This window comes from Chiloscyllium plagiosum, unplaced genomic scaffold, assembly GCF_037043375.1.
Source record: "Chiloscyllium plagiosum isolate Xiang-an unplaced genomic scaffold, Cpla_swu_hap1 HiC_scaffold_2, whole genome shotgun sequence".
NCBI classification, from domain to species: domain Eukaryota; kingdom Metazoa; phylum Chordata; class Chondrichthyes; order Orectolobiformes; family Hemiscylliidae; genus Chiloscyllium; species Chiloscyllium plagiosum.
In genome coordinates this window covers 65,889,720-65,907,974 of record NW_028270140.1, presented here as the reverse complement: position 1 = coordinate 65,907,974, position 18,255 = coordinate 65,889,720, and the positions used below count along the sequence as shown (strand labels likewise).

Sequence of the window (18,255 nt, the reverse complement as noted above, 5' to 3'; positions counted from 1 at the left end):
TATTGATTCCCTAACACTTGCCTGCTGCACTGTTTCTTATTATACGTTCCTGATTGACAACACTATGGAGTCCACTGTCACCTGGAGCTGAACAGGTGCCTGCATCTGGCAGTGCCCAAGTCTCAGGAGCCAGAGACATTTCTTCCTCAGCCAGACACAAAGCTGTAACAGTGAGGTATTCACCTTCCTTTGCTCCCTGAAGTATAAAGCTGATGTGCCCACCGAGGCTTTGGTCTCTGAGTTGGTAGGCATTGCAGGAGGTGGCCTAGCCAATGCTTCCTCAGAAGCCTTGGAGCTCTCTTCCTCAGAGATTAATGAAGTGCCTTCTAGTGGTGAAGCCCAGTTTTCTGCAGAAGTTGTGATCATCCCACTGGCTCCTGCAAGACACAAAGGAGAGAAGACCAATGGTTATCATGGTGTGCAATGGATACTGAAAATGTGTTGCTGGAAAAGCGCAGCAGGTCAGGCAGCATCCAAGGAACAGGAGAATCGACGTTTGGGCATAAGCCCTTCTTCAGGCTTATGCCCGAAACATCGATTCTCCTGTTTCTTGGGTGCTGTCTGACCTGCTGCGCTTTTCCAGCAACACATTTTCAGCTCTGATCTCCAGCATCTGCAGTTCTCACTTTCTCCTGTGCAATAGATACCCCAGGCATTGGGATTAATCTGAGAATTGCAATGGGATGAGGATTGGTTCTAACTTGATTAACGTGCTTATAAGAACCACCCTGGTCTTCGCACCCTGTAGTAGATAAGGAGCCTGGAGGTGGATACCCTCCACCAGTCCTAGGGTCTTTCTCCCATGTCAAAGGCTGTTTTGTCCTCCTGTACTGGGAGAGAAGAAAGAACTGTTGTGTGGTGAATGTAGGCGGCATCACTGTTGGTCCTGTTGCAGGTGTTCAAAAGATGGTGGAGTATTTGGGAAGGTGAGTAGGTAGCCCCAGGGCCATGAAGGGTTTGGAGGTTGGTGGGACCGAGTGTGAGTGAGGGAACATGTTGCCTGCAATCATGAGAATGTTAGAGTATGAACATTAGTAGGAGCTGGGTGCAGGGTTGGTGTGAGTTAGCAGAGTGTGGCACCTAATGTGGTGGAATGGAGAAGGTCATTGATGTTCTTGCAGGGTTCCTGGCCATTCTTCTAGACTGGAAGGATCATCAAATAAAGCCATGTGGATAGTAGTAAAAAACACAAAAAGGGAAAACGTGCTTTGGATGTGCACTATGCCTCCAAACAATCATGGAGAGAGAGATCAGATATGTAACCAAATTTCAGAGAAATGTCAGAATAAGAAGACAGTAATTGTTGAGGATTTTAACTACCCAAATATTAACTGGGATAGTGTAGTTTGCAAAGTAGAGAGGGAACAAAATTCTTGAAGTGCATCCAGGAGATTGTTAGTTTGTTTGTTTGCTTTAGCCTGTACGTAGAAAGCCCAGGAGACAAAGGGCATCTCTCGATCTAGTTTGGACTTGAACTGGGACAGGTGGAAGTTGTAAGAATAGGCAAGCATTTTGAAGATGGTGACTGCAACTCAGTTCAATTTATAGTAGTCATAAAAAAGGATAAGGATAGGCCAGGAATAATAGTTCTAAACAGGAAAGACTAATTGTACTAAGGTATGATTTGGCCCACGTAGACTTGGGAGCAGCAACTTGCAGATAAACTGTATCAGAGCAGTGAGATGCATTCAAAGAGAAAATAGTGAGAGTACAAGGCACAGGCATTCCTGTAAAGAGTTGGGCTACAACCAGAGAAGCCAGAATGTCAAGGATGTTGATGAGGATAATGTATTTTTTGTGACGGACTGGATATGAAAGTAGGAGCCTGTGGACTTCGAGGCAAAGTAAAGCATTGGTTCTAAAATTGGCTAAGAGACTGGAAGCAGAAGGTGGTGACTGGAAGTCTATTTCTACTGGGGGTTACACCAAGCTCAGGGCTTTTGATGTTTGTCGTGTACTGTAATAATTTATAGGGGGTACAATCAAGAAGTATGTGGTGACACAGAAATTGATAAGGTGGTAAATAGTGAAAAGAATATGAATGGGCTAGATGATGCAAATGAAATTCAACCTGGTATGAAGTAATGCAATTGTGGATAGGTTAACAAGGCAAGAGATTACAGTGTGAATGGTCGGCTCCTAGAAAGTACGGAAGATGAGGGGGAACTTAATGTGCATATCCACACGTCCCTGAAGGTAGCAGGGCAGGTAATTAGATCATTAAGGCATATGGGCTACTTACCTTTATTAGCCAAGGTATTAAATGCAAGTGGAAGGAAATCATAATAGAACTATGTAAGACACTACAACAGGAATGCTGCATATTTTCTGGTCACCACATTATGAGAAGGGTGTGATTGTTTGAGAGAGGGTGCAGAGAATATTTACCAGGATGCTATCTGGGCTGGAGTGCCTGAGCTCTGAGCAAAGATTAGATAGACTGGGTTTGCTTTCCTTCATGTGGCTACAGTTGAAATAGGACCTCGTAGATGTGTAAAACATTGTAAGGAGCATTGATTTGGCTAGATAAGAAAACATTTCCATTAGTAGAGGAATCAATAACGAAGAGGCATGGATTTAAGAAAAGCAGTTGAAGGCAAAGAGGAGAGTTTAGTTTAGATTAGATTAGATTCCTTACAGTGTGAAAACAGGCCCTTCGGCCCAACAAGTCCACACCGGCCCTCCAAAGAGTAACCCACCCAGACTAATGCACCTAACACTACGGGCAATTTATCACGGCCAATTCACTTGACTTGCACATCTTTGGACTGTGGGATGAAACCGGAGCACCCGGAAGAAACCCACGCAGACACTGGAAGAATGTGCAAACTCCACACAGACAGTCGCCCAAGGCCGGAATCAAACCTGGGACCCTGGGTGCTGTGAGGCAACAGTGCTAACCACTGAGCCATGTGCTGCCCTTGTTGACGAAACACCTTTTTCACTGAGCAGGGGCTGGGTGTTTGGTGCTCAATATCTGAAAGGGTGGGTGCATTAGAATACTCGGAACATTTAAGCAGTATTTAGATACTCACTTGCATTGCCATAGCTTCCAAGGCTATGGGCGAAAGCCTGAAAATGCAGTCATATCTTTGTTGACCATAGTGGATGCGATGGGCCAATTGACCTCCTTTTGTGCTTGCCACTTCCTGTACAAGTCCGTTGTTAAATACAGAAATTATTGCCTCTGTACTGCTCAGCCGAGAAATAAAATGGAGATTTTAATCAAGAGCCAGTTTTTGATAGTTTTAAGTTAGGCAAGTGGAGTTTACTCTTATTTTAAACATTTATTGCTGCTGCAATTATTCATAAATATTTAAAGTTATTTTCTTGTAATTGAAATAATTTTAGATTACTTTCAGGACCTACCTGTTTTATATATACTTGAATTAGGAAGTAACTTCTGCTGGGGAGTTCGTGAAATTATGTGAAATATAAATTGTGCATATATTTACCAGTCGCTAAAGCGAGGGAGAAAGATAACTTGGAACTTTTGATTGCTTTGTTATGCTTCCTCTTAACATTTCATGGTTATCTTGCTATAAATCCATCTCTTCACAATATAATATAATTAATTGGTGTAGGTGGTGTGAGAATCCTTTGTGTCTGCTAGGGTGCTCGATAGGGCTTGGGAACCAAAAACTCATACTCTTTAAAGTTTCATTACAAAATGAGTACAAGTATACACAATCAACCTTGGTTACAGCCTTTGTAAAAGTTCACACATGCTAACAAGTTACAAAATTTATTGATTTAATTTGTTTTACACCTGGACTGTGAAAGAGAGTCCTATTAAACTATCAGTTTGGAAAAGAAACCCATGAGGGCAGCACGATGTGCAGTGAAATGTAAAATGATGTGAAAATATGTGGAAGGTAGTTTCTTTGGGATATGGAATATTGAATCTGCAAATTTAATGACCAGGCAATGAAAAGTGAGTCCAGTTACATCTTGCAAAGTGTACTTTCCCTATCAAGATCAAAAGGATAATATGGGATTTTACGGGTGAGCTTGGGTTAAGTTTAGAATGCTAAATACTCTTTGAAGTACCTTAAAAGGATAACCCTGTCAGTCATATTAAATAGTACTTCTGGCAACCACAGTGGCATAAGTGATGTTGTATCCCCATATATGGGTACCATAAAATAAGCACTGCTTCATAGTTGGCCTGCAGTGTTATATTGAATGTAACGTGCAAAGCTGGTAAGTTGTATCTGGATCTATCAACAGGGGCACCTGTTCTTGCCTTTAGATTTTGGTGTAAACAAATGTGTCTTGAATTAGGATGTAGAGAAAATGTTGAGCAATGCAGTAGGAATTGTTTGGAAAATAATTCTGCCTTATGTGCAAGGGATCTTACAATGTAAAACTATATTTTCTCAATTAGCTCATCTAGTTTTTAAGAGTTAAATGCTTTCAAGTTAATATAAGTACAATACATAAAAGTGTCAATGCTCTTAGAAAATATTTTAAAGATCACTTCTAGCAAGATGGAACTTTTGAAATTTGTTAAAATATAAGTGCCTGACAGTACACTTGTTTTATATAACTTCAAAATTACTGTGTACATTATATATATGCATTGTGTATAAACAGACATTTTTTTTGATTTATGAATACACTGTTCTCTCATTGTACCTTTCTACATTTCAGCTTTTGCCAGACCAGCTGGTATTGCTCCTAGAATTGCTGTTGGAAGTAAAATCCTTTTCTTTCCGAACACTGCAGTTGCTCCAGAAGCATTATTGCCTCCGGGAGCAGGATGCAGAGGTAATTCATTTACTGGCCCACTGAACTATTGTGTCAACACTTGAAAAACTATGCCAAAGGGAAAAATGAAGTTCACAGGGCTTAAAACGGTGGCTGTATATTCATTTAAGCCAGCCAAGTTAGAATGCACTATAAATAATCAACTCTCTTGTTTTAAACCTAATGGGGGAAGAAAGGTTTATGGAGTCTTGCAATCTCTTGGCAGGGAAAAAAATAAGTTTCTATCCAAGTTGTTCAAAAGCTTTATTTGACATTGTTCAAAATCTTATGTTTCTCAATAGTACTTTGAGAGTTATGGTCTACTTCAAATTGTTGAAAAAATATTAATGCAGTAAAGTTGTTTTCAGGAGTACAGATATCTCATTATCTTTCCTTTGTAGAAATAAACTAAGAGGTGGCAGTGATGTAGTGGTAAAGTCACTGGATTGGGAATCCAGAATCCCAGATCAGTAGTCTTGAGAAAATGAATTGAAATCCCACCATGGCAGATGGTGAAATTTGAAATTGATAAAATTTTTTGGAATTAGAAAGGTAGCTTAACGGCAACAACTGTCAGTTGTCAGTAAAACTGGTTCACTAATGTCCTGCAGGAAAGGAAATCTGCCATCCTTAACCTGGTGGAGCAGGGAAGAAGAATATGCCCTTGTCCAGCAGGACTACTAAAACAGTGATTTTTTAAAAAATTTCATTCACTTGTGGGACTTGGGTGTCACTGGCTGGCCAGCATTTACTGCCCTTTCCTCATTGCCCTTGAGATGGTGGTGGTGAGTGGCTTTCTTGAACTGCTGCAATCCATGTGCTCTAGGTTGACCCCCAATGTCCTTAGTGGGGGAGTTTCAGGATTTTGATACAGCAACAGTGAAGGGATGCTGATTTTCCCCTGTCTGCAATATTCCTGGCAAATCTCAGGAACATTGTGGGACAGCTCTGGACTAACATTACTTTTAAAGATGGCATGGGCACAATGCATGTGAGTGGATAGCAGAATATCCTGCCAGTAGTGAGTTGTTCCAAGAAAGGTGTGTGGCAAGATGGAGCTGGGATTGGATTTGAGGGATGCCATAGGGGAAGGGTAGGTAGTTAATTGGGCAGGTTTGATTAGATATATCAAGAAATTTGCTTGGGTTTGTGGTAGAAATCCCTCCAAAAAACATGACACAACTCGGACTTAGTTAAGAAATGTTGTGGTTCTGTTCGCCGAGCTGGGAATTTGTCTTGCAAACGTTTCGTCCCCTGTCTAGGTGACATCCTCAGTGCTTGGGAGCCTCCTGTGAAGCGCTTCTGTGATGTTTCCTCCGGCATTTATAGTGGCCTGTCTCTGCCGCTTCCGTTTGTCAGTTCCAGCTGTCCGCTGTAGTGGCCGGTATATTGGGTCCAGGTCGATGTGTTTGTTGATAGAGTCTGTGGATGAGTGCCATGCCTCTAGGAATTCCCTGGCTGTACTCTGTTTGGCTTGCCCTATAATGGTACTGTTGTCCCAGTCGAATTCATGTTGCTTGTCATCTGCGTGTGTGGCTACTAAGGATAGCTGGCCATGTCGTTTCGTGGCTAATTGGTGTTCATGGATACGGATCATTAGCTGTCTTCCTGTTTGTCCTATGTAGTGTTTTGTGCAGACCTTGCATGGGATTTTGTACACTACATTGGTTTTGCTCATGTTGGGTATCGGACATGAAATTGTTGTGGAGAATTCACCACAAAGGTTTACAGGAAAGCAGACCAAGTCCTAAACTATGAAAGCAACCACCCCAACACACACAAAAGAAGTTGCATCAAGACACTATTCAAAAGGGCCACAACACACTGCAACACACCAGAACTGCAAAAAGAGGAAGAGGAACACCTACACAAGTTATTCGCCAAAAACGGATACCCTCGCAATTTCATCAACAGATGCCTAAGGGAAAGACAACAGAATGAGGACATGCCGCAACCCAAAGGACTAGCCACACTACCATACATTAGGAGCATTTCCGAACTGACAGCCAGACTACTGCGACCACTAGGACTCATAACAGCACACAAACCAACAGCCACTCTCAGACAACAACTCACCAGAACGAAGGACCCGATATCCAACATGAGCAAAACCAATGTAGTGTACAAAATCCCATGCAAGGACTGCACAAAACGCAACATAGGACAAACAGGAAGACAGCTAACGATCCGTATCCATGAACACCAACTAGCCACGAAATGACACGGCCAGCTATCCTTAGTAGCCACACACGCAGATGACAAGCAACATGAATTCGACTGGGAGAACACTACCATTATAGGGCAAGCCAAACAGAGTACAGCCAGAGAATTCCTAGAGGCATGGCACTCATCCACAGACTCTATCAACAAACACATCGACCTGGACCCAATATACCGGCCACTACAGCGGACAGCTGGAACTGACAAACGGAAGCGGCAGAGACAGGCCACTATAAATGCCGGAGGAAACATCACAGAAGCGCTTCACAGGAGGCTCCCAAGCACTGAGGATGTCACCTAGACAGGGGACGAAACGTTTGCAAGACAAATTCCCAGCTCGGCGAACAGAACCACAACAACGAGCACCCGAGCTACAAATCTTCTCCCAAACTTTAGTTAAGAAATGTAAGATTCGGCTCTTGCTGTCTGATCAAAGGAACCAGCAGAGGAAAAGGATTTCCCATTGAAAGCCATGTCCTATCTTTATCTTAAACATAAACCAGAAGAACTGCAGATGCTGTAAATCAGAAACAAAAACAGATGTTGCTGGAAAAGAAAGGCCCAATGACCCTGCCTGAACTCCGATTTCTCTTCGTAAATGCTGCCAAACCTGCTGAACTTTTCCAGCAATTTTTGTTTTCGTTTCTTTCTTTAAACATTCCTTTCACCATTTGGGTGCATTTCAAATTTTGCTGTTAGCAAATTCAGATTCTCAAACTGACATAGAGGCATTTGAACCTTTGTTCCCTGGGTGATTAGTCCAGGTCTCTGGATTACTGGTACAGCAACAACCTTTAAACTACTGTATCTTTTGGACATATGAAATCTAGTAAAGCATGGCAGCCACAGTACTCAAACAAATCCCACATCTTTACCCGACCAGAGTTTCCTTCTGTCCTTAGAACCTATTTTCTTTCATAGTGTATCCCAAGTAATAAGGTGCAAACTTAAATCAACAGCCAAGTAGCCCAGGAGTAAAATCACTCTGAGCATTATAAAAAGGTGATAATTTCCACAAAGTTGTGGATGTTTGGTCAAATTATTTTTTTTTGAGGAAATCAGACTTCTAATGGGTAAGTGTATCGGGAGGTATAGATCAACCGTTGGTAGATGGACCTGAGGTACAGTTCAGCCCCTGATCTACTTCAATAGTAGAACCAGGTCAAGGAGCTGAACCACCTATTCCTGGTCCTCTGCCTGAACTACCTCTCAGTTTCAAAGATTATTAGTTGCATGACAAGTTGAGTATTCTGAATCATTTGGAGTTTTGCAGGTTGCAAGAACCTTTGGGAATAGGAGCTACATATTATTATCTTGACAAAAGAGAGGGCATAGATTGGATAGGTTGGGCTTGTGTACAGGCGAAAGTAGGGATTGCAGATGCTGGAAGTTAGAGTCGAGAGTATGGTGCTGGAAAAGCACAGCAGGTCAGGCAGCATCCGAGGAGCAGGAGAGTCGATGTTTTGGACAAAAGCCCTTCATCAGATGAAGGGCTTTTGCCTGAAACGTCGACTCTCCTACTCCTCAGATGCTGCCTAACCTGCTGTGCTTTTCCAGCACCACACTCTGGGCTTGTTTCCACTAGGGGTTTGAAGAGTGAGCGGTGACTTGATTGAAGTGTATAAGATTCTGAATGGTCTAGACTAGATGAACACAGGGTGTTTCCTCTTGTGGGTGAGTTGAGAACTTTTACATAATTTTTCAACCATTGATCTTTTCTATAATTTCCAACTTCTACTTCACAACAGAACACCTACCGGATTTATCGTGTTTTTTATTAAGGTGTGGCTACCTAAGGGATTAAAAATCGTCTGAGTAATTTTACAGAATTTAATGTAATCACTGCTGTGATACCAAACCTTTTTCAAAATACATGATCAAAAAGAGTTTTCAGACAAAGATTAGATATCATAATGAAAAATTAGTGACCGTGAAAGTAATTTTAAAATATATTCTGAGCGATTTTTGAAATGATTTGTAGCTCACGTTGAGGTTCTCGATGTGTTGGTTCACTGAGCTGGAAGATTCGTTTCCAGATGTTTCCTCACCATACTAGGTAACATCATCAGTTAGCCTCTGGTGAGACTCTGCTGTTATGTCCCGCTTTCTATTTATGTGTTCAGGTTTCTTTGGATAGTGATGTCGTTTCTGGTTCTTTTTCTCAGAGGATAGTAGAAGGGGTCCAAATCAATGTGTTTATTGATAGAGTTCCAGTTGGAATGCCATGCTTCAAAGAATTTCCATGCGTGACTCTGTTTGGCTTGTCCGAGGATGGAAGTGTTATTCCAGTCAAAGTGGTGTCCTCCTTCGTCTGTAAGTAAGGATACTAGTGATAGTGGGTCATGTCTTTTTGTGGCTAGTTGATGTTCATGTATCCTGGAAGAACAATTAGCCACCAGGATACATGGTGCTGGCAAATGGAATTACATTAATTTAGGATATCAAGTCGGCACGGATGATTTGGATTGGAGAGTGTTTCTGTGCTGTGTAGCTCTGTGACTCTGAGTCTAATAAATTAAAATTAAGAGGGATTTCTCTTTTATGGAGAGTTAGCAGAAGCTCAGATAATTCTCCTTGGAGCTGAGAAGGTTAAACAGTGATTTAGTCCAGATTTGTTCCCAGGATATTTAATTTGCAAAGAGACAGAGAAATTATTAACATTATCACAATTTTTAGTAACCACTTTCAGGTAATTGGCAAATAATGCAGGGTGAAAATGTGAAGGTTATTTTACTTAGTAAGTTCTGAGCATCTAGAACAGTGAACGGCAATTGGATGAAGATTCTAAAAAAGAGATTTGCAATTTAACTTTTTAAATTAACATTTGGAGGGCTATGGACAAGTGGCAGGAGAATTGAAACAGATTTGCAGAAAGCTGAGTCGCAAGTAGATAGGATAGTGAAGAAGGCAGTTTGGTATGCTTTCCTTTATTGGTCAGTGTATTGTGTATAGGAGTTGGGACATCATGTTGCGGCTATACAGGAAATTGGCTCGGCCACTTTTGGAATATTGTATAGGTCTCCCTCCTATAGGAAAGATGTTGTGAGACTTGAAAGGGTTCAGCAAAGATTTCTAAGGATGTTGACAGGATTGGAAGGCTTGAGCTATATGGCGAGGCTGAATAGTCTGGGGCTGTTTTTCCTGGATTGCAGAGGCTGAGGGGTGGCCTTATAATGGTTTACAAAATCATGAGGGACATGGATAGATTAGTTGACAAGGTCTTTTCCCTGGGTTGGGGGAGTCTAGAACTAGAGTACAATGGTTTAAGATGAGATGGAAAAAATTTAAAAGAGACCTAAGGGGCAATGTTTTCACTCAGACAGTATGGAATGAGCTGTCAGAGGAAGTGGTACATTTACAACATTTAAAAGGCATCTGGATGATATATGAATAGGAAAGGTTTAGAGGAATTTGGGCCAAGTGCTAACAAATGGGACTCGATTCGTTTAGGATATTCGGTCAGCATGGACGAGTTGGACCGAAGGGTCTGTTTCCATGCTGTACATCTCTATGACTCTTTGACATCCATGCCGATCAGGTTTCCCCAGCTAAACTAGTCCCACTTACCTGTGTTTAGCCCATATCCCTGTAAACCTTTCCTATTCATGTACCTGTCCACATGCCTTTTAAATGTTGTAACTGTATTTGCATTTACCACTTCCTTTGGCAGATTATTCCATACATGAACTGCCCTGTGTGTGAAAAATTTGCCCCTAAAGCCTCTCTTAAATCTTTATCCTCTCACTTTATCTATGCCCCTCATGATTTTATAAATGTCTATAAGGTCACCCCTCAACTTCCTACACATCTGTGAAAGAAGTCCCAGCCTATCCTTATAACTCAAACCTTCCAGTCCTGGCAACATCCTTGTAAATCTTTTCTGAACAATCTCCAATGTGAAAATGTCCTTCTTATAGCAGGGCAACCAGAATTGTATACAGTATTCTAAAAATGGCTTCTCAAATGTCCTGTACAGCTGCAAATTGACATCCCAACTCTTATACACAATGGAAAGATACTTGAAAACAATTTAAGCTAAAAGCACAGTAATACACAACAGTAAAAGAAAAATACTCTAAATATATTTGAAGTAAAAAGGAAACGTTATGGCAGGAAAGTTATATTAACAGTTCAGTTGAAAGAAACCAAAATAAAATGCCTCTTTGGATTTTTAAGAAGGAGCCTTTCTGTCTAAGATTTCACTCTAGCAGCAGAGAACTTGAGCTTTTAGCTCCAGCAGCCAGCAAAAGCCTAATTGAAAGCAAAACTAAAATCTGTGTGAGCCTGACCCTGCCAATTCATAATTCTTTTGACTTACTTTTAAAAAATCACCTAGGGAGAACTCAAAGCTGTTTACCCACTGTCTGAATAAAGGGGATATTTCAGCACCAGTGTGTGATGAAACTCTCTTGCAGGGGATACAGGACAGAACATACCTCTTAAAGGCACAGTGTTGTTATACTTTTTTATTGTTGTTGAAGGAAAAAAGACAAAAAAAGGGAAATCAATTGAATTTTAAAAAGTAGTTTAAAGACTTGGAGACGGTACAGTAAATATGAGGTTCCTGATATGTAATTTTTAATTTATAAAATCATTCCTTTTGGCTGTAATCCAATGATACAGTAGCTAAAATAAACTTTTATGAATGTACCTAAGCTAAATTCTAAATCATTGACTGGATCGTTGGAGATCTTAAACGTTTTAGTTTTCAATTTGTTTATGGGATATGTGCATCATTAACTTCTCCAGGGCAATTAAGGAAGGTCAGTGACCTGCTTTTTTGAATTACTTTATTTCACATAATGTGCTGTTAAGAAGGAAGTTCTAGTAGTTTATCCCAGTGACATTGGAGGAACAGCCTGGTGTGTGACTTTCATCAGATTTAAAGGTGGTGTTTCTCACATGCATCTCCTACCCTTATTCTTCTAGTTGTTAGAGGTTGTGGATTTGGTCGGTGTTATCAAAGGAGGTTTGGTGAGTTGCTGTACTGCATCTTGCAGATAGTATGCAGTGCTTCTACTATATTGCTAGTATTGAATAGAGTGAATGTCGAAGGTGGTGAATGGGATACTAATCAAGTGGGTTGCTTTGTTCTGGATGGATTAAACTTTGAGTGTGTTGTATACATACATGCAAGTGATGAGTAGTCTATCAGACTTTAAACTTCTGAGTTGGGGGGAAGGGAAAGTGAAAGCGAGAGGGAGTATGGAGTTAAATGGAAAGATAAGCGGCAGGATAGCATATGTACAGACAGATTTAAACTTGAGACAGACTGGGAATGCAGCAAAAAGGAAGGATAACTTAGGACATCTTATGACTTCCAATATCTCTAATGATAAGAAAGTTAGCATTAAGGCACTTTACCTGAATGCTCGTAGCATTCATAACAAAGCAGACGAACTAATGGCACAGATCATCGTGAATGATTATGATGTGGGAGGCATCACAGAGATGTGGTTACAGGGGGGTCAGGACTGGCAGTTAAACATCCAAGGGTTTTCAACTTATCGAAAAGACAGGGAGGTGGGCAGAGGGGGCGGGGTTGCCTTGTTAGTTAAGAACGAAATTAAATCTATGGTGCTGAATGACATAGCGTCGGATGATGTGGAGTCTGTGTGGGTGGAATTGAGGAACCACAAAGGCAAAAAAACCATAGTGGGAGTTATGTACAGACCTCCTAACAGTGGTCAGGACCAGGGGCGCAACATGTACCGGGAAATAGAGAAGGCATGTCAGAAAGGCAAGGTCACAGTGATCATGGGAGACTTCAATATGCAGGTGGACTGGGTAAATAATGTTGCCAGTGGATCCAAAGACAGGGAATTCATGGAATGCTTACAGGATGGCTTTTTGGAACAGCTTGTCATGGAGCCCACAAGGGAGCAGGCTGTTCTGGACCTAGTGCTATGTAATGAGCCAGACTTTATAAAAAATCTTAAAGTAAGGGAACACTTAGGAAGCAGCGACCATAATATGGTAGAGTTCAGTATGCAGTTTGAAAGAGAGAAGGCAAAATCGGATGTAATGGTGTTACAGTTAAATAAAGGTAATTGTGAGGGCATGAGAGAGGAACTGACGAAAATAGACTGGAAGCAGAGCCTAGCAGGGAAGACAGTAGAGCAAAAATGGCAGGAGTTTGTGGGTAAAATTGAGGACACTGTACAGAGGTTCATCCCCAAGAAGAGAAAGATTATCCAGGGAGGGATTAGATTGCCATGGCTGACAAAGGAAGTCAGGAAATCTGTGAAAGAAAAAGAGAGATCCTATAAAGTGGCCAAGAGCACTGGGAAATCAGAAGATTGGGAAGGCTACAAAAACAAACAGAGGATAACAAAGAGAGAAATAAGGAAGGAGAGGATCAAAGATGAAGGTAGGCTAGCCAGTAATATTAGAAATGATAGTAAAAGTTTCTTTCAATACATAAGAAACAAACGACAGGCAAGCGTAGACATTGGGCCACTTCAAACTGATGCTGGAAGCCTAGTGATGGGAGATAAGGAAATAGCAGGAGAACTTAATAAGTACTTTGCGTCAGTCTTCAGTGGAAGACATGAGTAATATGCTGAAAATGTGTTGCTGGAAAAGCGCAGCAGGTCAGGCAGCATCCAGGGAACAGGAGAATCGACGTTTCGGGCATAACGTCGATTCTCCTTTGCCCGAAACGTCGATTCTCCTTTTCCCTGGATGCTGCCTGACCTGCTGCGCTTTTCCAGCAACACATTTTCAGTTCTGATCTCCAGCATCTGCAGACCTCACTTTCTCCTCAAAGACATGAGTAATATCCCAACAATTAAAGGGAGTCAGGGGGCTGAGTTGAGTATGGTTGCCATTACAAAAGAGAAAGTGCTAGAAAAGCTAAAAGGTCTTAAAATTGATAAATCTCCTGGCCCTGATGGGTTACATCCTAGAGTTCTGAGGGAGGTGGCTGAGGAAATAGCGGAGGCGTTGGTTGAGATCTTTCAAAAGTCACTGGAGTCAGGGAAAGTCCCGGATGATTGGAAGATCGCTGTTGTAACCCCCTTGTTCAAGAAAGGATCAAGACAAAAGATGGAAAATTATAGGCCAATTATCCTAACCTTGGTTGTTGGTAAAATTCTAGAATCCATCATTAAGGATGAGGTTTCTAAATTCTTGGAAGAGCAGGGTCGGATTAGAACAAGTCAACATGGATTTAGTAAGGGGAGGTCGTGCCTGACAAACCTGTTGGAGTTCTTTGAAGAAGTGACAAGTAGGTTAGACCGGGGAAACCCAGTGGATGTGGTCTACCTAGACTTCCAAAAGGCCTTTGATAAGGTGCCACACGGGAGGTTGCTGAGCAAAGTGAGGGCCCATGGTGTTCGAGGTGAGCTACTAGTATGGATTGAGGATTGGCTGTCTGACAGAAGGCAGAGAGTTGGGATAAAAGGTTCTTTTTCGGAATGGCAGCCGGTGACAAGCGGTGTCCCGCAGGGTTCAGTGTTGAGGCCACAGCTGTTCACATTATATATTAATGATCTGGATGAAGGGACTGGGGGCATTCTAGCGAAGTTTGCTGATGATACGAAGTTAGGTGGACAGGCAGGTAGTACTGAGGAAGTGGGGAGGCTGCAGAAGGAACTAGACAGTTTGGAGGAGTGGTCCAGGAAATGGCTGATGGAATTCAATGTGAGCAAATGCGAGGTCTTGCACTTTGGAAAAAAGAATAGAAGCATGGACTACTTTCTAAACGGTGAGAAAATTCGTACAGCCAAAGTACAGAGGGATCTGGGAGTGCTAGTTGAGGATTCTCTAAAGGTAAACATGCAGGTTGAGTCCGTGATTAAGAAGGCGAATGCAATGTTGTCAATTATCTCAAGAGGGTTGGAATATAAAAGCACGGTTGTGCTACTGAGACTTTATAAAGCTCTGGTTAGGCCCCATTTGGAGTACTGTGTCCAGTTTTGGTCCCCACACCTCAGGAAGGACATACTGGCACTGGAGCGTGTCCAGCGGAGATTCACTCGGACGATCCCTGGAATGGTAGGTCTAACATATGAGGAACGGCTAATTTCAGAACAGAAATGCGGAGACATTTCTTCAGCCACAGAGTGGTGGGCCTGTGGAATTCATTGCCGCAGAGTGCAGTGGAAGCCGGGACGCTAAATGTCTTCATGGCAGAAATTGATAAATTCTTGATGTCACAAGGAATTAAGGGCTACGGGGAGAATGCGGGTAAGTGAAGTTGAAATGCTCATCAGCCATGATTGAATGACGGAGTGGACTCGATGGGCCGAATGGCCTTACTTCCGCTCCTATGTCTTATGGTCTTATGGACTCTTGACTTGTGCCTTGCAGGTCAGGCTTTATAAAGACAGGAGATGAGTTAATTACCACAAAATTCCTAGGTTCTGATCTGCTCTTAGCTACAATGTTTATATGGCTGGTCTAGTTCAGCTTCTGGTTAATGGTAATCCTCAGAATGTTCCTAGTGGGCATTTCAGTGATGTAATGACATTTAAACATCAAGAAGTAATGGTTAGAATCTCTCATTGGAGATGATCGTTGCCTGGAACTTCTGTGTCATCAACATTAATTGCCTAAATCTGGATATTGTCCAGGTCTGCACTTGGGCATGGACTGCTTCAACATCTGAAGGTGACGCTTATGCAATCATCAACGAGTATCCCTGCTTCTGATGCCATGATGAAAGGAATCAGATGAAGGTAGTTAGGGTTAGAATGCTACCTGAGGAGCTCAAGGGCTCATATGGTGCAGAATCAATGTCACTTACTCAAAACAGGAGGTCCAAGTTCAGGTTCCACATGCTACAGATGTCATACAATCATAGAGATATACAGCACGGAAACATGCCTTTCATTCCAAATCGTCCATGCCGACCAGATATCAGGTACCGATTTAGTCCTGTTGCTAGCACCTGGCCCATATCCTGGAATCATTGAACATTAAATCCCTACAGTACGGAAACAGGCACTTCAGCCCAACAGGTCGACAGCGATCCTCCGAAGAGTAACCCACCCAGACCCATTCCCCTTACCCTATATTTACCCCTGACTAATGCACCTAACTTGCACATACCTGAACATTGTGGGAAATTTAGCATGGCCATTTCACCTAACCTGCACATTTTTGGATTGTGTGAGGTAACCAGAGCACCCAGAGGAAACCCACGCAGGCACAGGGAGACTGAGCAAACTCCACACAGACAGTCGCCCGAGGCTGGAATCGAACCCGGGTCCCTGGCGCTGTGAAGTGGCATGCTGACCACTGAGCCACCGTGGTTAGTTTCTGTCCCATAAACCCTCAAAACCCTTTCCATTCATATACCCATACCGGCGCCTTTTAAATGTTGCAATTGTACCAACTTCCACCACTACTTCTGCTTGGAAATGTTGCCCCTTAGGTCCCTTTTATATCTTTCCCCTCTCACCCTAAACCTCTGCCCTCTAGTTCTGGACTCCCCCACCCCCAGGAAACAACTTTGTCCATTTACCCTGTCCATGCCCCTCATGATTTTATAAGCATCTGAGGTCACCCCTCAGCCTTCGATGCTCCAGGGAAAGCAGCCCCAGCTTATTCAGCCTCCCCCTATAGTTCAAATCCTCCAACCTGGCAACATCCTTGTAAATCTTTTCTGAACCCTTTCAGGTTTCACAACATCCTTTTGACAGGAAGGAGACCAGAATTGCATGCAATATTCCAAAAGTGGCCTAATCAATATCCTGTACAGCCACAACATGACCTCCCAACTCCTGTACTCAATACTCTGACCAATAAAGGAAAACATACCAAACACCTTCTTCACTATCCTATCTATTTGCAACTCTACCTTCAAGGAGCTATGAATCTGCACTGTAAGATCTCTTTGTTCAGCAACACTCCCCAGGACCTTACCATTAAGTGTATAAGTCCTGCTCTGATTTGCTTTTCCAAAATCCAGCACCTCTCATTCATCTAAATTAAACTCCATTTGCCACTTCTCAGCCCATTGGATCATCTGATCAAGATCGCGTTGTAACCTGAAGTAACCTTCTTAGCTGTCCTCTACACCTCCAATTTTGGTGTCATCAGCAAACTTACTAACTATACCTCCTCCGTTCATATCCAAGTCATTTATATAAATGACAAAAAGTAGTGAACCCAGCACTGAAGCACTGATCCTTGTGGTACTCCAGCGGTCGCAGGCCTCCAGTCTGAAAAGCAACCCTCCACCACCATCCTCTGTCTTCTACCTTCGAGCCAGTTCTGTATCCAAATGGCTAGTTCTCCCTGTATTCCATGAGATTTAACCTTGCTAACCAGTCTCCCATGGGAAAACCTGTCGAATGCCTTACTGAAGTCCATATAGATCACGTCCACCACTCTGCCCTCATCAGTGTGAAATAACATCTTTGAACAGTTTAGTACAAAATGTCTAACCTGAGGAACCTGTGCTGTAATGTCCTGGGTCTGACATTATTGACCTTCAACAACCACAACTGTATTTGTTTGTTCTGGAAAGGACTTCAACCAATGGAGTACCATTTCTGTAACTGTACTGCAACAGTTTAGCTAGGGGCACAGAGCAAGTGTTAAGTACTGTTTCTGGAATGTTGTCAGTGTCCATTAGACCATAGGACAATGGAGCAGAAATTAGGTCATTCAGCCCATCGAATCTGCTAATCCATTTCTTGACATCATGGGATTGAATCAATGTATATCCTAATTATTAACATGTAACATCAATTTGTGTAATCTGTAAGTGAACAGAGCCTTTAGTAAAGTCTTTAAAACTTCAAATCAGCTGCCCACTACTGCTTTAGTGCAGCTAATTCACGTTTTGTTCAGTAGTGTGCCTCTTACCCTTAACAAAGTTTTCTTTCCCAATGAAGTTCGAGTCATAAAGTTACCCAATACAGGAACACACCCTTTAGTCCAACTTGTCCATGCCGATCAGGTTTCCCAAGCTAAATTAGTCCCATTTGCCTGTATTTGGTCCATATCCCTCTCTATCTTTCCTATCTATGTCCCTGTTTTAAATGTTGTAACTGTCCCTGCCTCTATCACTTTCTCCGTCAGTCCATTCCATATAGGCACCACTGTCTGAATAAAAACATTGCCCCTCAGAACTCTTTTAAATATTACCCCTCTTACCTTAAGCCTATACCCTCTAGTTTTGGACTCCTCTACTCTAGGGAAAAGACCTTTGCTATTCACCTTATCTGTCTCTCTCATGCAATGCAGTTTCTATTAACCTGCTGGATGTCTTTTTGTGTAATGCAGTATGCAATAAATTAATGATGTTGACCATGAAAATGTTATCCTGCACCA

General features: G+C 42.1%; 1 protein-coding gene across 5 annotated transcripts in view; it reads left to right on the top strand.

Moving 5' to 3' along the window:
• Positions 1–18,255, top strand: part of aopep (aminopeptidase O (putative)) — a 376,099-nt gene that overhangs the window by 320,275 nt on the left and 37,569 nt on the right. For 4 of the 5 annotated variants that reach the window (XM_043713335.2, XM_087997399.1, XM_087997395.1 and 1 more), the window contains exon 14: positions 4,654–4,770. The exons of the other annotated variant lie outside the window; for it this stretch is intronic. In XM_043713335.2, coding sequence (XP_043569270.2) covers positions 4,654–4,770 — 117 coding nt within the window. The remainder of the gene's footprint in view (positions 1–4,653; positions 4,771–18,255) is intronic. 5 annotated transcript variants of the gene reach the window in all.